The sequence below is a fragment of the Scyliorhinus torazame genome, chromosome 3 (genome assembly GCF_047496885.1).
Source record: "Scyliorhinus torazame isolate Kashiwa2021f chromosome 3, sScyTor2.1, whole genome shotgun sequence".
Taxonomy (NCBI): Eukaryota; Metazoa; Chordata; class Chondrichthyes; order Carcharhiniformes; family Scyliorhinidae; genus Scyliorhinus; species Scyliorhinus torazame.
In genome coordinates this window covers 7,750,284-7,769,187 of record NC_092709.1, presented here as the reverse complement: position 1 = coordinate 7,769,187, position 18,904 = coordinate 7,750,284, and the positions used below count along the sequence as shown (strand labels likewise).

Here is an 18,904-nt window from a genome sequence, read left to right as displayed (position 1 = left end):
GTGAGCTTGGATCAAGTTGCTCTGAGGTGCAAGTTAAAAATAAACCAGTGTTAGCCGTCGCTCGAAGAAGCAGCTGTTTGGCATTATAGTAGGCGACGTGGAGAAAAGGGCCAGCAGAAACCCACTGGGCTGAATGGCCTGATTTTGTTGTGTTGGTATTTTTCTGGATGCGAGTAGAGATAGCTTGCTTTGGAATGCAAAGCAGTCTACTTAGCAATAAAGAGCCAAACCTACATGATGTTTAAAATCTAAACCCCAGAAAATGCTAGAAATCTCAGCAGATAGGGCAGATCTACGGAGAGATGCCAATGGATCTGCCTGATTTCCTGAGGATTTCAATTGGTCTTCCAGCTTTTCAACATCTGCAGTATTTTGCCACTGTACAGGAGATCCACACTGCCGCGGTAGTATATTGAATAGAGTGAGCTTTATGTCTGATCTGTGTTTAAACATCGTTAATCATTGGCCACATTAAACTGTTGACGTAGCATCAGTGATTTTATTTATTTTTTAAATTTCACATTTTTTAAACCCAATTTTTTTTTTTCACAATGAAGGGGCAATTTAGCGTGGCCAATCCACCTAACCTGCACATCTTTGAGTTATGGGGGTGAAACCCACGCAGACATGGGGAGAATGTGCAAACTCCACACGGACAGTGCCCCAGGGCCGGGATTCGAACCTGGGTCCTCAGTGCCGTAGTCCCAGTGCTAATCACATGCCGCCCCCGCATCAGTGATTTTATAACTTTACCCAGTCCCAGTACACGCATGTTCTTGCATGGGTACTAATAGAATGATACCAAAACTGAGAGGATATGAATATCTGGAATGACTGAACAGAAAATAATAGAATGAGGGCGACCTGATCAGGATCTTTCAAAGTTATGAAGAGCTTTGATAGGGTGGATGGGGAAAAGATTGAGTGAGCACAACCTGGGGGTCATAAATCTAGTCAGGACTTTAGGAGAAATTTTTTTACCCAGAGTGGGGAGAATGTGGAAATCACCCCCACAGGGAGTATTTGAAATGAGTAGCTGCGATGCGTTTAAGGGGAAGCTGGATAAACACTTGAGGGAGAAAGGAATAGTAGGATAGGCTGATGGAGAGGGGAGTGGGAGGAGGCTCCTGTGGAGCGTAAACAGCAGTGCCAAGCAGTTAGGCCAAATGGGCGATTTCTGTGCTGTAAATTCTGTAAAGTTTCATTTATAACAATAGGCCAATTTCCACCAACATGGCAGCATCATCAATCGAAATAAACTTTAAAGTAGTTTATTCTCTGAGATGTTACTAAGCACATCAGTTCCCAAGCTTCTGTTTAGATTGTGATCAAATCACAAGAAACTCACAAATCTTCTGATCAACATTTCTCCCAGTGTCCTTGATACTTGGTCAACATCATTGTGTGGGACTGGTTCAGCTTATCACATAAGCTGAACCAGCCCCAAGGAACCAAGGGCAGCAAGGTAGCATTGTGGACAGCACGGTAGCATTGTGGGCAGCAAGGTAGCATTGTGGACAGCACGGTAGCATTGTGGGCAGCACAATTGCTTCATAGCTCCAGGGTCTCAAGTTTGATTCCCGGCTTGGGTCACTGTCTGTGCGGAGTCTGCACGTTCCCCCCATGTGTGCGTGGGTTTCCTCCAGGTGCTCCGGTTTCCTCCCACAGTCCAAAGATGTGCAGGTTAGGTGGATTGGCCGTAATAAATTGCCCTTAGTGTCCAAAATTGCCCTTAGTGTTGGGTGGGGTCACTGGGTTATGGAGATAGGGTGGAGGTGTGGACCTTGGGTAGGGTGCTCTTTCCAAGAGCCGGTGCAGACTCGATGGGCGATTGGCCTCCTTCTGCACTGTAAATTTGATGATTCTATGATCTATCAAATGGCGTGCACCATGATGCTATCTTCAATAAAAGTAAATATTTCAGAAAATTGCGCTGACGTCTGTTGCTTTAACACGTCACTTTTATTTGGCCCTCCTTTCTGTTATCCCTTTTCGCAAGGGAATTAAACTCTCTTAAACCTTGAGGAACAGCTGTACTTCAATTGGAATTTCAATTTCAAACTTCCAAGGGCAGCACGGTGGCGCAGTGGTTAGCGTTGCAGCCTCACGGTGCCGAGGTCCCAGGTTCGATCCCGGCTCTGCGTCACTGTCCGTGTGGCGTTTGCACATTCTCCCCGTGCATGCGACCCAAAGATGTGCAGGCTAGGTGGATTGGCCACGCTAAATTGCCCCTTAATTGGAAAAATGAATTGGGTACTCTAAATTTTTTTTTTTTTAATTTTAAACGTCCAAAATGCCACTGGATGTGTGTGATCAGGAGTGAAGCACTGCACTCGTATTCCATCCGAATGTGGGAAATAATAATGGACATTAATTTTCTTCTAAACTCTTGGCTTTGTTTTGGTAACACCTGCAGGTTTTGTTACTATAATGTCATACTGTTCTTTATAAATTTTAATTGCTCCTCTATTGATAGCCGTGTCCTCAGGCATCTAGCAACCTCTGGAATTCCCTCCCGAAACCTCTCCACCTCTCCCAACCATTTAAGACACAGGGAGGCAATGGCGTAGTGGTATTGTTGCTGGACTAGTTATCCAGAGACCCAGGGTAAATCTCCCGGGCCCCGGGTTCGCAACTCAATACGGCAGACGGTGAAATTTGAATTCAGTAAAAATCTGGAATTAAAAGTCTAATGACGACCATGAAATCTTTGTCGTAAAAACCCTTCTGGTTTCTTTAGGGTCCCTCCCTTTAGGGAAGGAAATCTGCCAATCATAGCCGGTCTGACCTACACGTGACTCCAGATCCACAGCAATGTTGACCCTTAAATGCCTAACAAACCATTCAATTGGAGATTGGCAACACCCCCTGAACAAATAAAAAAATAACTTAAAACCTAGCTGTGAAGCACCGTGGGATATTTTACTACTTGCCCCCACTGTAATTAGAAAAGAGCAAAGCACCATGGCTCTTGAGTTCTTTATCTATGGCTGTAGGGGATGCACTGATCAGATTAATCTCTCTCTTGTAACCCTTGTGGTCATTCGTGGAGCAAGGTGCGAGGAGCACGTTATTGACTTTCAGGGTAAAGTGGGGAAAACCAAACACACAAAGGGGAGAAATGTTGGGAGGAGTCACAAAGAGTACAGATTAGAGAAAAGCACTTGTGTTTAAGTGTAACTTCCACTTGAGAAAGTTAAATGATCAAACTTTCTATCAATTTCCTCAGTGTTCGAACTCAGCAACAATGATGTGAACACCCTTCTGAAACGTCTGCACTCTAGTGAGAAGGAGCTGACAGATGGCTGTGTTGTCCGCCTGAGGGGACTGCCATTTAGCTGCACCACAGAGGACATCGCCCACTTCTTTGCTGGTGCGTTGAAATTTTCTACATGTTCTTGTCAGTTCTTGGCCTGCCTACATTCTTTATGTTCACTGCCCTTGTGTGGCCATCCCCATCATCGAGCGATGCAGCACACGAGGCCATTCAGCACCTCGTGCCACTGACAGCTCTATGACGGAGCTGTCCAATTAGTCCTGGTATTCTTTCCCCATTACCCTGTGAATTATTTCTTCCGCAAATATTTTTGCAGTTCCCCTTTTGAAAACTACTATTGAATCCATTACTGATGCATTTTTTATACTATTGCGTTCCAGGTGATAACAATCACCTGGTTGGTTTTATTTTTGAAGTAGAATTGTTCTGATTGCTTGCTGCACCTCGGTCAATGTGAAGTGCTGTGATGCAGGGTGTTCTGCCATTTATCCCTACGTTCATTATTTTAATGTGTCCTTGCTTAAAGTGAAATTGTATTCTTTAGTTTTTCATACCTCTCGCACCCATTGTTTTAGAAACCTCTTTAATTCTGTCTGTGAAATGAGAGTTAAAAGAGGGAGAGAGTGTGTTTAAATATTTTAACCAAGACAGGAGAATGAGGGGAGTTATTCTCTTTAAGAAAAAACATCAAGAATAGTGGAACGATTTGGTCCGTTTTCTTATACAAAGATCAGTTCATTAAAATAAGCAAATTGTATATGTTAACCTCTGTTTTCTCGCCTGCTCCAAATAAAACAACTGAACAATTTGTTTGAGCCTGAACTTACCAAGTACAGTATTCCCATAGTGGGCCCCTGAAAAGATTGAAGATGTAATTATTATCTTGTAAACTATACATTTATTGCCCTGTGTACAGGAAACCTGATTAACGTTCTGTACATCCAGCACAATTAACGTGCTCCTCACATACTGATTGATGCTTTTCTAATTATAGCTCCTAGTGGTGCGAGCAATCAATCTCAGTTGTGCATATTAGAAATTAGATACAGGTTAGACCACCATCTCTGGTTCCCGAAATTATAATTGGACTCGTCACACCTTTTGAGAAGTTGCCACCTTCACAAGCTCTGTGGGTATGTGTTTCAGGAAGCCAGGGCTATCTGGTGGGCTTATGTAGACATTGTGGGCTGTGTTCTCACTGGGACCTGGCTTGAGAATGTCCAGATTCACTTTTCTTGCAGGTAACAGAGGAACGAGATCTTCAAACTCTTGGAATGAGCAGGTTCCAGAAGTGAGAGGAGAGTGTTTGCAACCTTATCGTTTGTACTACTTTGTTGTCTTGTTGTCAAATAGTAATATTGAATGATAGTTTATTTTCTGAATATCATTCATCGCAGGGCTGGAGATTGTAGAAGATGGTGTAACAATAACAAGGGATTACCGTGGCAGGAATACCGGGGATGCTTTTGTCCAGTTTGTGTCTCAGGAAATCGCAGAGCAGGCCCTGACTAAAGACCGACAAATGATGGGCTCCAGGTATGTGTTTGCTTAAAAATGAAAGAACAAAGTTACATTTTAGACAGGATCATCATTGCCTGTTCTCGGGAGGTTATGAAGTGTTTCACAAACAACAGATTAATCTTTTTTGAAGCGCTGTCGACCAGCACTGGAGCTAGTTTGTGAACAGTAAGGTACCACAAACAACAAACCAATTGAAAGAAATAATTAATTTGTGGTTTGACACCCATTAGTTCCTGAATTAATTAGTGAGGGGCAAAGGCTATGTGGCCTCCCTGCGGAGGAAAGGCAAAACCCCAAGGAAGATTTGTGCCTGCATTATACCCTGTGTACACTGGGAGTTAGCTAAGCAATGTTGATGGAGCGAACTGCACATCTTTACCCCTTCATAGAATCAGAGAACATTACAGCGCAGTACAGGCTCTTCGGCCCTCGGTGTTGCGCCAACATGTGAAACCACTCTAAAGCCCATCTACACTATTCCCTTATCGTCCATATGTCTATCCAATGACCATTTGAATGCCCTTTGTGTTGGCGAGTCCACTACTGTTGCAGGCAGGGCATTCCATGCCCTTACTACTCTCTTGAGTAAAGAACCTACCTCTGACATCTGTCCTATATCTATCTCCCCTCAATTTAAAGCTATGTCCCCTCGTGCCAGACATCACCATCTGAGGAAAAAGGCTCTCGCTGTCCACCCTATCCAATCCTCTGATCATCTTGTATGCCTCAATTAAGTCACCTGTTAACCTTCTCTCTAACGAAAACAGCCTCAAGTCCCTCAGCCTTTCCTCATAAAATCTTCCCTCCATACCAGGCAACATTCTGGTAAATCTCCTCTGCACCCTTTCCAATGCTTCCACATCCTATAATGCGGCGACCAGAATTGCATGCAATACACCAAATGCGGCCGCACCAGAGTTTTGTACAGCTGCAACATGACCTCATGGCTCCGAAACTCAATCCCTCTACCAATAAAAGCTAACACACCAGACGCCTTCTTAACAACCCTCTCATCCTGGGTGGCAACTTTCAGGGATCTATGTACATGGACACCGAAATCTCTCTGCTCATCCACACTACCAAGAATCTCACCATTAGCCCAGTACTCTGTCTTCCTGTTATTCCTTCCAAAATGAATCACCTCACACTTTTCTGCATTAAACTCCATCTGCCACCTCTCAGCCCAGCTCTGCAGCTTGTGTATGTCCCTCTGTAATTTGTAACATCCGTCCGCACTGTCCACAACTCCACCGACTGTAGTGTCATCTGCAAATTTACTCACCCCTCCTTCTACGCCCTCCTCCAGGTCATTTATAAAAATGACAAAGAGCAGTGGCCCAAAATAGATTCTTGTGGTGCACCACTAGTAACTGGACTCCAGTCTGAACATTTCCCATCAACCACCACACTTTGTCTTCTTCCAGCTAGCCAATTTCTGATCCAAACTGCTAAATCACCCTGAATCCCATGCCTCCGTATTTTCTGCAGTAGCCTACCGCGGGGAACCTTATCAAACGCTTTACTGAAATCCATATACACCACATCAACTGCTTTACCCTCATCCACCTGTTTGGTCACCTTCTCAAAGAACCTTATTAAGGTTTGTGAGGCACGACCTACCCTTCACAAAACCGTGTTGACTATCTCTAATCAAATTATTCCTTTCCAGAAGATTATACATCCTACCTCTTATAAACCTTTCCAAGATTTTGCCCACAACAGAAGTAAGGCTCACTGGTCTATAGTTACCGGGGTTGTCTCTACTCCCCTTCTTGAACAAGGGGACAACATTTGCTATCCTCCAGTCTTCTGGCACTATTCCTGTAGACAAAGATGACTTAAAGATCAAAGCCAAAGGCTCAGCAATCTCCTCCCTACCTTCCCAGGGAATCCTAGGATAAATCCCATCCGGCCCAGGGGACCTATCTATTTTCACACTTTCCAGAATTGCTAACATCTCCTCCTTATGAACCTCAAGCCCTTTTAGTCTAGTAGCCTGAATCTCAGTATTCTCCTCGACAACATTGTCTTTTTCCTGTGTGAATACTGACGAAAAATATTCATTTAGCACCTCTCCTATCTCCTCGGACTCCACGCACAACTTCCCACTACTGTCCTTGACTGGCCCAACTCTTACCCTAGTCATTCTTTTATTCCTGACATATCTATAGAGAGCTTTAGGGTTATCCTTGATCCTACCTGCCAAAGACTTTTCATATCCCCTCCTGGCTCTTCTTAGCTCTCTCTTTAGGTCCTTCCAGAACCTTCATGTCTCATCTTTACATAAGCCTCCTTCTTCCTCTTGACAAGTGTTTTGACTGCTTTAGTAAACCACGGTTCCCTTGCTCGACCACTTCCTCCCTGCCTGACAGGTACATACTTATCAAGGACACGCAGTAGCTGTTCCTTGAACAAGCTCCACATTTCCATTTTGCCCATCCCCTGCAGTTTTCCTCTCCATCCGATGCATCCTAAGTCATGCCTCATCGCATCATAATTGCCTTTCCCCCAGATATAACTCTTGCCCTGCGGTATATACCTATCCCTTTCCATCACTAAAGTAAACTTAATCGAATTGTGGTCACTATCACCAAAGTGCTCACCTACCGCCAAATCTAACACATGTCCTGGTTCATTACCCAGTACCAAATCCAATATGGCCTCTCCTCTCGTTGGCCTATCTACATACTGTGTCAGGAAACCCTCCTGCACATATTGGACAAAAACTGACTCATCGAAAGTACTCGAACTATAGCTTTTCCAGTCAATATTTGGAAAGTTAAAGTCCCCCATAACAACTACCCTGTTGCTTTCGCTCCTACCCAGAATCACCTTTGCAATCCTTTCCTCGACATCTCTGGAACTTTTCGGAGGCCTATAGAAAGCCCCTATCATTCCTGTTTCTAACCTCAACCCATACTACCTCAGTAGATGAGTCCTCATCAAATGTATTTTCTGCTACCATAATGCTGTCCTTGCCTAATAATGCCACCCCTCCCCCTCTTTTACCACCACAATCATAGAATTTACAGTGCAGAAGGAGGCCATTCTGCACTGGCCCTTGGAAAGAGCACCCTACTTAAGCGCACGCCTCTCACCCTACCTCATAACCCAGTAACCCCGACTAACCTTTTTTGTACACTAAGGACAATTTAACATAGCCAATCCACCTAACATGCCCATCTTTGAATCATAGAATTTACAGTGCAGTAGGAGGCCATTCGGCCCATCGGGTCTGCACCGGCCCTTGGAAAGAGCACCCTACTTAAGCCCCACACCTCCACCCAATCCCCGCAACCCAGTAACCCCCACCTAACCTTTTTGGACACTAAGGGCAATTTAGCAAGGCCAATCCACCTAACCTGCACACCTTTGGACTGTGGGAGGAAACCGGAGCACCCGGAGGAAACCCACGCACACACGGGGAGAACGTGCAGACTCCGCACAGACAGTGACCCAAGCCGGGAATTGAACCTGGGACCCTGGAGCTGTGAAGCAAACTGTGCTAACCACTGTGCTACCGTGCCACCCAAGACCAGTTGATCTCAAATAAAACCAAACAATGCTGAAGAACGCTCCGAATCACACAGAATCTGTGGGTCGCTGAGCTCTCACCAAAACTGGAAGGTATTGGAGAGTGAGGTGAAAGAAACAAACGGAAATCCCACAGAACGTCTTCCATATGGGGAATCCCTGGAAGGGAAGTGATGGTGAATCAAACATCAAAATAAAAGTGAAATCCTGCCAATGCTGAAAGTCTGTAATAGAAAGAGAAAGAATGGAAATACACAGCAGGATCTGAGGTCGCATTAGAAAATTGCATCAAAACATTGCCAATTATCTTTTTCCAATGGCCTGTCACCTCGACTCAGTTGCCTGACCAAAGTCGGAAACTTGTGGTCTGAAGAATTATAGGCAATTATCAATCTTGTAATTTTGTGTCTCAATTCTTGGCAAGAGAACAACAGGGAGTGACGGAGAATTGCTGGTTAGTGAACAAATATCCCATCCAGCAACTTACGAGGAACACTTTCAACCGTACTGTGTTGGCTGAACTGTGAGGCTCTTCAGTCTCCCTTGAAATGAAATGAAAATGAATGAAAATCGCTTTTTGTCACAAGCAGGCTTCAAATGAAGTTACTGTGAAAAGCCCCTAGTCGCCACATTCCGGCGCCTGTTCGGGGAGGCTGGTACGGGAATTGAACCGTGCTGCTGGCCTGCTTTAAAAGCCGTCGATTTAGCCCTGTGCTAAACCAGCCCCTGTGTAGTGGGGCTTCAGTTTGGTTTTGACCAAATGCAAAAGTAAGAAAGTATTTGGAACAAAATCGTGCCTTTCTTATTCAAATTTCTTCAAGACCAACGAGTCAGTTACCTCTGAAATGTGGCTACTCGTGTCACGTAGACAAGCCAATTTCACAATTATATCTAATTCTGTGTAACCCTTAAATTGAAATCTGCAACTTCTCAGCTCTGTGAGCAGCGGGATGAGCTTTTTCCCTCGTCTTTGTTCTAAATCTCACATCTAATACATGACAGAAAGTAATGATGGCAGAGAACCACATTACAAAGAAAGCATCATTTTGTAGTATTCTGTAAGCGTCACTGATTCGGAATGATCTCCCACACTGCCTTTCTGTTTGTGTTTAGGTACATTGAAATATTCCGCAGCACCAGGAATGATCTCCGCTTGTATATCAGCCCTTCAAAGAAGCTGCCTCGATGTCCTACAGTGCGGGATATTGTAACAGATGATGAAAGCAGTACTGTGGCTAACAGTAACAACGAGGTTATAGAAGAGAGCATCCAGAATGGTAAGAGATGTGAATATGTGCTGTGGGGCCGGTCAGTCGGGTCCTGAAAACCTCACCAACTTGCAACTTTTGTCATCTGAGTTGTGGGATTGGATTGCATCCTTTTTTAAAAAATAAAGTGAATTTAGAGTATCCAATTCTTTTATTTTTCTAATTAAGGGGCAATTTAGCGTGGCCAATCCACCTACCCGGCACATCTTTTTGGGTTGTGGGGGTGAGACCCACGCAGACACGGGGAGAATGTGCAAACTGCACGCGGACAGTGACTTGGGGCCGGGATCGAACCCAGGTCCTCGGTGCCGTGAGGCAGCAGTGCTCACTACTGTGCCACCGTGCTGCCCTGGATTGCATCCTTGACATAACATCTTTATAACTTAAATAAGAACGTAAGAAATAGGAGCTGGGGTAGGACCTTTCCCTCAGGCCTGGTCCAGTTGAAAAATTTGTGGATATCAGTCTTGAATATCGTCAACGACAATTTAACCTGGAAATAGATAATTAATTGTAGCCTCAAAGGTGACCTTTAAAATGGAGTCTGCAGCCTCGGGGGAAATACACTCAACGGCTGAGAATCCACAGCTCCCCGGGATGGCGAATTCCAAAGTTTCGCAACTCTTTCAAGAAATGTCTTCTCATCTCATTCCAGTGGCTGATTCCTTATCCTGCAGTTGTGATCCCTGGTTTTCAATTCCTCAACCCAGAGAAACATCCTCCCAGTGTTTTCTCTGTCAAGCCCCGAAACAATTTTATATATTTGAATGAGATCAACTTTCATCCTAAATTCTAGGGAATAAAGCCCGAGTCTATTCACTCTCTCCCCATCAGACAATCCCTTCAACCCAGTAATCAAGTCGGGTGGACCTTGGCACACTCCCTCTCGGGTGAGTATATCCTACCTTGGGCAAGGAAAACAAAGTATTCCAGGGGCGAGATTCTCCGACCCCCCGCTGGGTCGGCGAATCGCCGGGGGCTGGCGTGAATCCCGCCCCCGCCGGTTGCCGAATTCTCCGGCACCGGATATTCGGCGAGGGGCGGGAATCGCGCCGCGCCGGTTGACGGGCCCCCCCACCCGGCGATTCTCCGACCCGGATGGGCCGAAGTCCCGCCGCTAAAATGCCTGTACCGCCGGCGTAGATTAAACCACCTACCTTACCGGTGGGACAAGGCGGCGCAGGCGGGCTCTGGGGTCCTGGGGGGGGGCGCGGGGCGATCTGGCCTCGGGGGGTGCCCCCACGGTGGAGGCGGAAGAGACTCCCTCCACTGTGCATGCGCGGGAATGCCGCTAACGCTCCTTCGCATGCGCCGCCCGGAGATGTCATTTCCGCGCCAGCTGGCGGGGCACCAAAGGCCTTTTCTGCCAGCTGGCGGGGCGGAAATAAGTCCGGCGCGGGCCTAGCCCCTTAAGGTTGGGGCTCAGCCACCCAAGATGCGGAGCATTCCGCACCTTTGGGGTGGCGCGATGCCCAACTGATTTGCGCCGTTTTGGGCGCCAGTCGGCGGACATCGTGCCGATACTGGAGAATTTCGCCCCAGGTTTCGCCATATCGAGGCCCTGTACAATTGCACAAGAGTTCCTTACTCTTATACTCCGATCCCTTTGGGATGAAGGCTAACGTTGCATTTGCTTATATATTGCCCCAGCACCTCACTCTGGGATGCTGTATATTATTTGATCGGTTGTTTGGAGTGTGTGACCAGCTACATTTGTAAGATGTTAGACATTCTAATGTTCATGCTCAATTGGTAATTATTTTTATTATACCGATTTGTGATTTCCTTTTAATAGTGCAGGTGTCTACCAATGATTTGGTACCTAATCACTGTGTTCAAAGATCGGAAGTGCATAATGTTCATATGAGGGGCCTCCCATTTCGGGTTAATGGACAGGATATTGTGAAAGTAAGTGTCTTGTTCATTAAAAATAAATTGTATATTGGAACATTCTGTTACATCTTTCCAATTTACTGCGGGCAATGTATGTTCAAATGTAGATCTGCACCATGGCCACATTTAAGTCAGTTTAACTTGGTAAACTGAGTGGCACAGTGCCCCATCATTCACACCATCTCTGCCTGTCCGGGAATGCTGCCCATACTGTGTGAATTATGCTAACGGGTTGCCATCAGCACAAGCGGCAATTAACAACGTGCCACTGAAACCAGACAAAGTGTGCAGACTATTTTAGGCAGTTTGGCATGTTCACACTTTACCTTTTGTTGTCCGACCCCCACCTATCCACCCCTGCCAGTGGCCTCTCGGCTCCTGCCACTGCTGTGAGTGTTTCTCACCAGCTGTGGACATGGACATCTTCTGGCCCTGCTTGGTTGCACACTCATTCTAAGTTTTAAACCTTAACCCTATGCCCACCCGCCCAAACTAGTGTCAGTGTTGACCTGGCACTCTGATGTGGACGAGCATAATTATACATCTCAAAGTCAAAACAGCAAGAAATGGACAGTAAAAAGCAAAGTGAGCCCTATGCTGTTTCCCAGCTTGTTGCTCTAGGTAGCGACTGGATTATTTCGGTAATGTTGGGTGAGCAATAAGTATCAGCCAAAATCGCCAGGCAAAACTCCCCTGCTTTCCGAATGGTGCCACGGGATCTTCTACGTCTTGCTGACGGAGCAGAGACACCCCTCCATTTAATGTTCCATCCAAAAAACAGCATCTGCAACAGTGCAGAGCTTGCTCAATATTGCAGGGGGAGCATCAGCCTGGATTTTGCACTCAAATCTCAAATCTTTGGTGTGAGAAAGTTACCAGGTGAGAGAGACAGCTGATACCTATTAAGATTGGGAAGTTATTCACAGGGGAAATTAAATCAACTCACCGAATGAGGTGTCACTGCCAACGTAAATTCATTTTATTTTTATATGGTTGCTTTGAATGAGCTCAGAGGGCGGGATTCTCTGATCCGGAGGCTAAGTGTTGATGCCATCGGAAACGCCGTCGATCCTGGCGTCAACTGGGCGCCGCGTGGCCCGCACATGCGCAGTGGCTCCCTTCGCTGCGCTGGCCCCGAAGCAACATGGTGAAGGGCTAAAGGGGCTGGCATGGAAGAAAGGAGCCCCCCAGCCCGAGCGGCTGGCCCACCGATCGGTTGGCCCCGATCGCGGGCCAGGTCACAACGGAGGCCGCCCCTGGGGTTGATCACCGCCCCCCCCCCCAATGCCGCATCCGGACCCTTCCACGCCGAGGTCCCGCCGGCTGAGAGCAGGTTAGAATGGTGCCAGTGGGACTCGGGTTTTCTGCGACGGCCGCTTGTTCATCCTGGGCCGAGAATCTGTGGTGGGGCTGCTGCGGCGCGCCAATGCCAATTCTCCGCTCTGCAGAGAATCGCGTGTTGGCGTTGGCGCGATTCGTGCTGGTCATGGGGATTCTCCGGCCTGGGCTGAGAGAATCCTGCCCAGGATGTCAGAATTAGAGGAGTGAAAATATCTTGGAAGGTTGTGGGGCTGGAGGAGGTGATAGCGTTGGGCAGGACGAGACCATGGAGGTGATTGGAAAACGAGGATGTGAATTTTAAAGTAAAGACTCTGGAGCCAATGTGAATCGGTGAGCACAGGAGTGATAGGCGAACGGACTTGGTGCGAGTTAAGACACAGGATGACCTTAAGCTTAGGACGGGTAGAAGTGGCAGACCAACCAGGTATGTGTTGGCTAGAGGTAAGAAAGGCGAGAGTTTCAGTAACAGTTAATGCAGTGAAATAAATGCCTGTGGGTGAGATTGGAAACACTGAGGCTGATGTCTCTCCTGCAGGATCAAGGAACTGCAGCCAGAGAGGCTGTTAAAATGCTCCTTTCATTTTTTTCTTAATGTGGTATAAACTGAAAGGCATGTTTTTTGTGTGTGTTGGAGTGTTATTTTAAAAAGCCTCTTGGGAAATGTTTCTGTGAAAGAGTGTTTCTCTTTTAGTTCTTCCAGCCATTGAGGCCAGTGCGGATTATTGTAGAATACGGTCCTGATGGAAAAGCGACTGGAGAGGCAGACGTACATTTTGCTACACATGATGATGCTGTTGTTGCCATGACGAAAGATAAATCACACATGCGTAAGCACATTACTCATTCTCGCACACCTATATTGCATTGCTACAGGGGTAAACCATCTTATTCAATGTGTGCTCATTCGTAGCAGATCTCGTGGTGCTGATGTTCAGTAAAATCCACAATGTAGAATTGTACAGCACAATATAGAATTGTCCATTCCTGTGCCTTCTGTTTGAAAGAACTATCCAATTAGACCTTTCCCCGATAGTCCTGCAGTTTTGCAATACAAGAATTATCCAATTTCCTTTGGAAAGTTACTGTTGAATTAGCTTCCACCATCCTTTCATGCAGCGCATTTCACATCACAACTCGCTGCTGAAAACATTCTCATCTCCCACCTGCTGCTTTTACCGAATTACCAGAAATCTGTCCTATTGTGTTGCTCTATTATGTATTTTCTTTTCTTTTCATGTACTTAATCTGTTTGAGCTGCTCGCAGAAAAATACTTTTCACTGTTCCTCAGTACATGTGACAATAAACAAATCCAATCCAATGCAATCCTCCTGGTTACTGATCCTCTTGTCAGTGGCATCAAATTCTCCTGATCTACCTTGTGAGAATTTATTGGTGACCACCTTCTCCTGTGGCCTCGAGTTCTGGCCTCGACTTAGAATTGACCCGGTTTCCTCACAATGGTGAGCAGTGAGAGGCACTGGAAGGTGCACCTCAATAATCAGCGCGTCAAAATTTCCAAGAGAGCGCCTGACTAAAGACCGTTATTCCCAATACAGATTCCACTCTTATCCTTTGAGTTTCTTTTTACAATAGAATTTTAACACCCCTTTCGCACTCCAAAACTACTTGTAAAAACGGGTTTCTTTTTCATGAAAAAGATATTTACAAAGTTTGTAAAAAGAAAGTTTAGATTCTTGTAACAAAAGTCAGGTTCTTTTAGTTTTGTAGTGTATGAACGTTGCTGCATGCACTATGGCAGCTCAACTATTTGCTTGAATCTCCAGCCACAGATAACGCAATGTGGAAAAGTTCCTTTGGTCCTTTGTAGCTGGCTTGGTATTAAAAGGCCGAATTGTGAACACGCAAACAGGAGTAGGCCATTCAATTCCATTTGGTGTGATCATAGAAAACTGCATCCTAACTTCATCTACCCAACCTGACCCTATATCCCTCTATACCGTTGGCTAGCAAAAACCTAGCGATCTCGGATTCAATATGATTAATTGAGTTGGTGCTTACCGCTTTTTTGTGGGAGAGAGTTCCACTCCTGTCAACTTTTGGTTTTGGGATTAATGCCCAACGTAATGACCAGGAAAATCAAGTAAAAGGGTAAGGCTTTAGTTATTGCAGGTAGCTGTCAAACTGCTAATACGGAACCTGTCACCGAGTTAGTATCTAACTTCTCGCCCAAATGGTCTGGCTCTGATTGTGTCCCCTGAAGGGTTAGGAAATAGGAAGAGTAAACCCGCTCATTATTCTCTGTTTCTTATTTTAAGGGCAGCACAGCGGCGCAGTGGTTAGCACTGCCGCCTCACGGCACCGAGGTCCCAGGTTTGATCCCGGCTCTGGGTCACTGTCCGTGTGGAGTTTGCACATTCTCCCCGTGTTTGCGTGGGTTTCGCCCCCACAATCCAAAGATGTGCAGGCTCTGTAGATTGGCCACGCTGAATTGCCCCTTAATTGGAAAAAATGAATTGGGTACTCTAAATCTATATTAAAAAATGCTTCTTATTTTATAAATTTTGTGTGGTGGAAACTGGAAAGATTTTTTCCTCCGATTTGGCCTCTTCATGGGTGGAAGTGTGATGTGTTTTGGGGGAGTCGGAACTCTGTCCTTTTAATCATCCGTTGCAGTTAAATTTGAGTTTGCATAATCTGGGCATGTCGGACACCGATTAGATGTGAAACCTTCAGCCATTATGCTCAATACCACGGCTGCTAACTTCTGATTTTTGTTTTGCTACAGAACATCGCTACATAGAACTTTACCTGAATTCATCGTGTGCTGGGATTAGCACCGGACAAAATGACCAGGGAAATGAACTGAAGGGTAAAGTTTCATTGCTGAGTTAATATCCCTGAAGTTCAGATTAATGCTTCGATGTCGTGTGTAGGATTTGATTTTGATTTGTGAAAATATGTTTTGATGTCAGTTACTTGGAGATTGGTGGGGGGAAATGTTGCTTCGAGGGTGCAGAGCCGTACAGCAATCGAGAATGTGCCCTGCAGGAGACACACTGCCTGCGTACAAGTAGCAGTTCCTTCAAGATTGCCGCTCGGCAATCTTAAAGGGATTACACAGTGCAAGGGAATGGGCAGTGCATAGCAAAGCGAAATTCGAGAAAATATTGGTGTGCGGCATAAACACTGTCTTATAACTGGGCTCAATGGGCAGTTCCATAATGTAACCTGCGTAACAGATTGAAAATACGCAAGCAATACTGGAAAATATAGTTTTCCTGTTTCACATATTTGTGGGCAGCACGGTAGCACAAGTGGTTAGCACTGTGGCTTCACAGAGCCAGGGTCCCAGGTTCGATTCCCCGCTGGGTCACTGTCTGTGCGGAGTCTGCACGTTCTCCCCGTGTCTTCATGGGGTTTCTTCCGGGTGCTCCGGTTTCCTCCCACAGTGCAAAGACGTGCAGGTTAGGTAGATTGGCCATGATAAATTGCCCTCCATGTCCAAAAGGTTAGGAGGGGTTATTGGGTTACGGGGATAGGGTGGAAGTGAGGGCTTAAGTAGGTTGGTGCAGACTCGATGGGCCGAATGGCCTCCTTCTGCACTGTACGTTCTATGTTAAGGCAACATTTGACTATGTCTATATTTATTTTCATGTACACAAAGCCAGGACCCTCCCGAGATCGAAGAGGCGATTGAACCTATTGTTTCGGTTTAGTGCAGCATTGCCGTTTCAATCGTCATGTCGTTTTGCAGTTGTTAAGTTGGATTAGAAGCACCCATCAGCCCGCTCATTGTGAACCAAAACGTGCGTGAATTAGCTAATTGACTGAGCAAATCTTCTCCTTCCAGATTCTGAAGCAAGTTAGATAGTCGATGCTTTCAGAACATCACTTGCCGTGGAAATTAAACTTCCCGATGAAGCGGATTAGCCAAACACTAGGAAAACTAATGAGAGAAAGTGGCATCAAAACCCGACACAGCAGTTGTGGTGGACCCTCTGACAGATGAATTGCGTTGATATCATTACCGGTAACGAAGCAGGAATTGAGGTCCTTTTGTTGCTGCCCTAATGTAGCCTGTATTCGGAATTATGTGTCTTGTAACACGTTTTAATGTTACATTACCAGATAAAAAAAATAAATGCAGGTATTTTAACAAGTTACAGGCTTAACATCTCGAGTGCATGACTGTATGTGATTGGCAGCAATGTAAAATATTTAGGATGAAATTGTTAACTTCTATATCCATATTATTGTGAACTAACACTTTTTAATGTATTGAAATGTTAGTTGGACAGACTCGAGTGCTTACTACAGCCATAATGTCCTCATTTGGTTAGAAAAGGGAAAATCAATTTGATGTGATCCTTGTTTTTTTTTCATGAGTAACTGCGAGGCCTGAGTGCCCTGACGGAAAAAAAATCCCCAACAGAGATTGTTTAGCCTTTCAAAATCAATTAACTGACCGAAAAAAGGAAATTAAGTTTGTAAACTCAATAAAATGTTCATTACGTTTGCATTTAAAAGAAAACACGGTATGTTCCAAGATGGTCCTCTGGTTCTGAAATGGTTTCCTCAGCAGGCATTTGTCTTCAGCCTGGGAGAGGGTGACATGATTTTCTAAAACATAAATTTGCAGCACCTAATTATTTTTTCCCCCAATTAAGGGTGAATTTAGAGTGGCCAATCCACCTACCCTGCACATCTTTGGGCTGTAGGGATGGAACCCACAGACGTGAGGAGAATGTGCAAACTCCACACGGACAGTGACCCGGAGCCGGGATCGAATCCGGGTCCTCGGCGGTGTGAGGCAGCAGGGCTAACCCACTGTGCCGCCCGAAAGGGCACCATCATATTTGACTCCAGTGGCTGACTGCGTTGTGTCGTGCTACATGCTTGCCAGAAACCAAAATCCGAGCCCTAGATCAGCCTTCTTGGAAAAGACTAGCATTTAAATAGCACCTTGCACAACCTCGGGACATCCCAAAGTGCTTTTACAGTGGTGTGCTTTTGGAGAAGGCCAGTTTACACACAGCAAGCTCCCATATGGATGGCAATGTGGAGAATGAGCATTGTTCTTTTGAGTGATGTTGATTGAGGGATGAATATTGATCCAAACACTGGGGAAGAGCTCCCCTGCTTTCCGAAATAGTGTCGTTGGATCTTTTGTATCCAATCAAGTGGTTTAACATCTCATGTGAAAGAGAGCACCTCTGAATGTGCAACACTTGCTCAGTACTACACTGGGACTGTCAGCTTGACCCTTGTGTTCAAGGCCCTAGAGTGAGACTTGAACCCTCAAACTTCAGACAATTGAAAGTTCTACCCACTGAGCCACAAATGACTGTGTGATGATCTCCTCCCAGTTCCTCTATTTTGGTGTAAAGCTGTATTTTGGCCATGTAAAATTCTAGTTGTGCCATAAAGCCCCTCTGGTATTAATTTTTTATTTCAATATTTTTATTCACCATACGAAAGAGAAACAAAAAACCCCAAAATATAGAAAAAAGCAATCCACCCCAACCCCCCGCTCAACCGTCAATGGTGTATAACTCCCAAAAGTGCATAATGAACAAAACCTTCACAGGACACTTCCCCCCCCCCTCCCCCCCCCCCCCCCCCAGCTCAAACGTCCAAACCTCCAGCACATCTCCCCGCCACGCTGTGGCACAGGGTGGAGAAACTAACCTCCAACCAAAAAAGACCCATCGACTGGCGCTCAGCGAGGTGAAGGCTAAAATATCCGCTCCCGCCTGCAACTCTGGCTTGTCCAACACCCTGAATATGGCTTCCAGGGGAACCGGCTCCACATTCGTGCAAGACCCCCAAGATTGTACTGAACACCGTCCTCCAAAACAGGACCAAAACAAATGAACATGGTTTGCGGGGCTCCTCGCACATCGCTCACAGACATCCTCCATCACCTCGAACAGCCAGCTCATCTTTGACTTTGTGAGATGCACCCTATGTACAACTTTCAGCTGTATCGGCCCCAGCCTCGCACACGAGGTCGAGGCATTCACCCTCCGCAGCACCTTGTACCACAACCCCTCTTCCATCATGCCCCCAGCTCCTCCCACTTTACCTTAATCCCCTCCATCGACACCC

The 18,904-nt window shown here is 45.8% G+C and overlaps 1 protein-coding gene across 1 annotated transcript in view; it reads left to right on the top strand.

Moving 5' to 3' along the window:
- LOC140408276 (G-rich sequence factor 1-like) overlaps positions 1 to 16,957 on the top strand; it is a 32,331-nt gene extending 15,374 nt beyond the window's left edge. The window contains exons 4-10 of the mRNA XM_072495253.1: positions 3,230 to 3,373; positions 4,675 to 4,813; positions 9,446 to 9,609; positions 11,396 to 11,508; positions 13,526 to 13,661; positions 15,582 to 15,665; positions 16,647 to 16,957. Coding sequence (XP_072351354.1) covers positions 3,230 to 3,373; positions 4,675 to 4,813; positions 9,446 to 9,609; positions 11,396 to 11,508; positions 13,526 to 13,661; positions 15,582 to 15,665; positions 16,647 to 16,663 — 797 coding nt within the window. The 3' untranslated portion in view covers positions 16,664 to 16,957. The remainder of the gene's footprint in view (positions 1 to 3,229; positions 3,374 to 4,674; positions 4,814 to 9,445; positions 9,610 to 11,395; positions 11,509 to 13,525; positions 13,662 to 15,581; positions 15,666 to 16,646) is intronic.
- Positions 16,958 to 18,904: the final 1,947 nt, after the last annotated feature.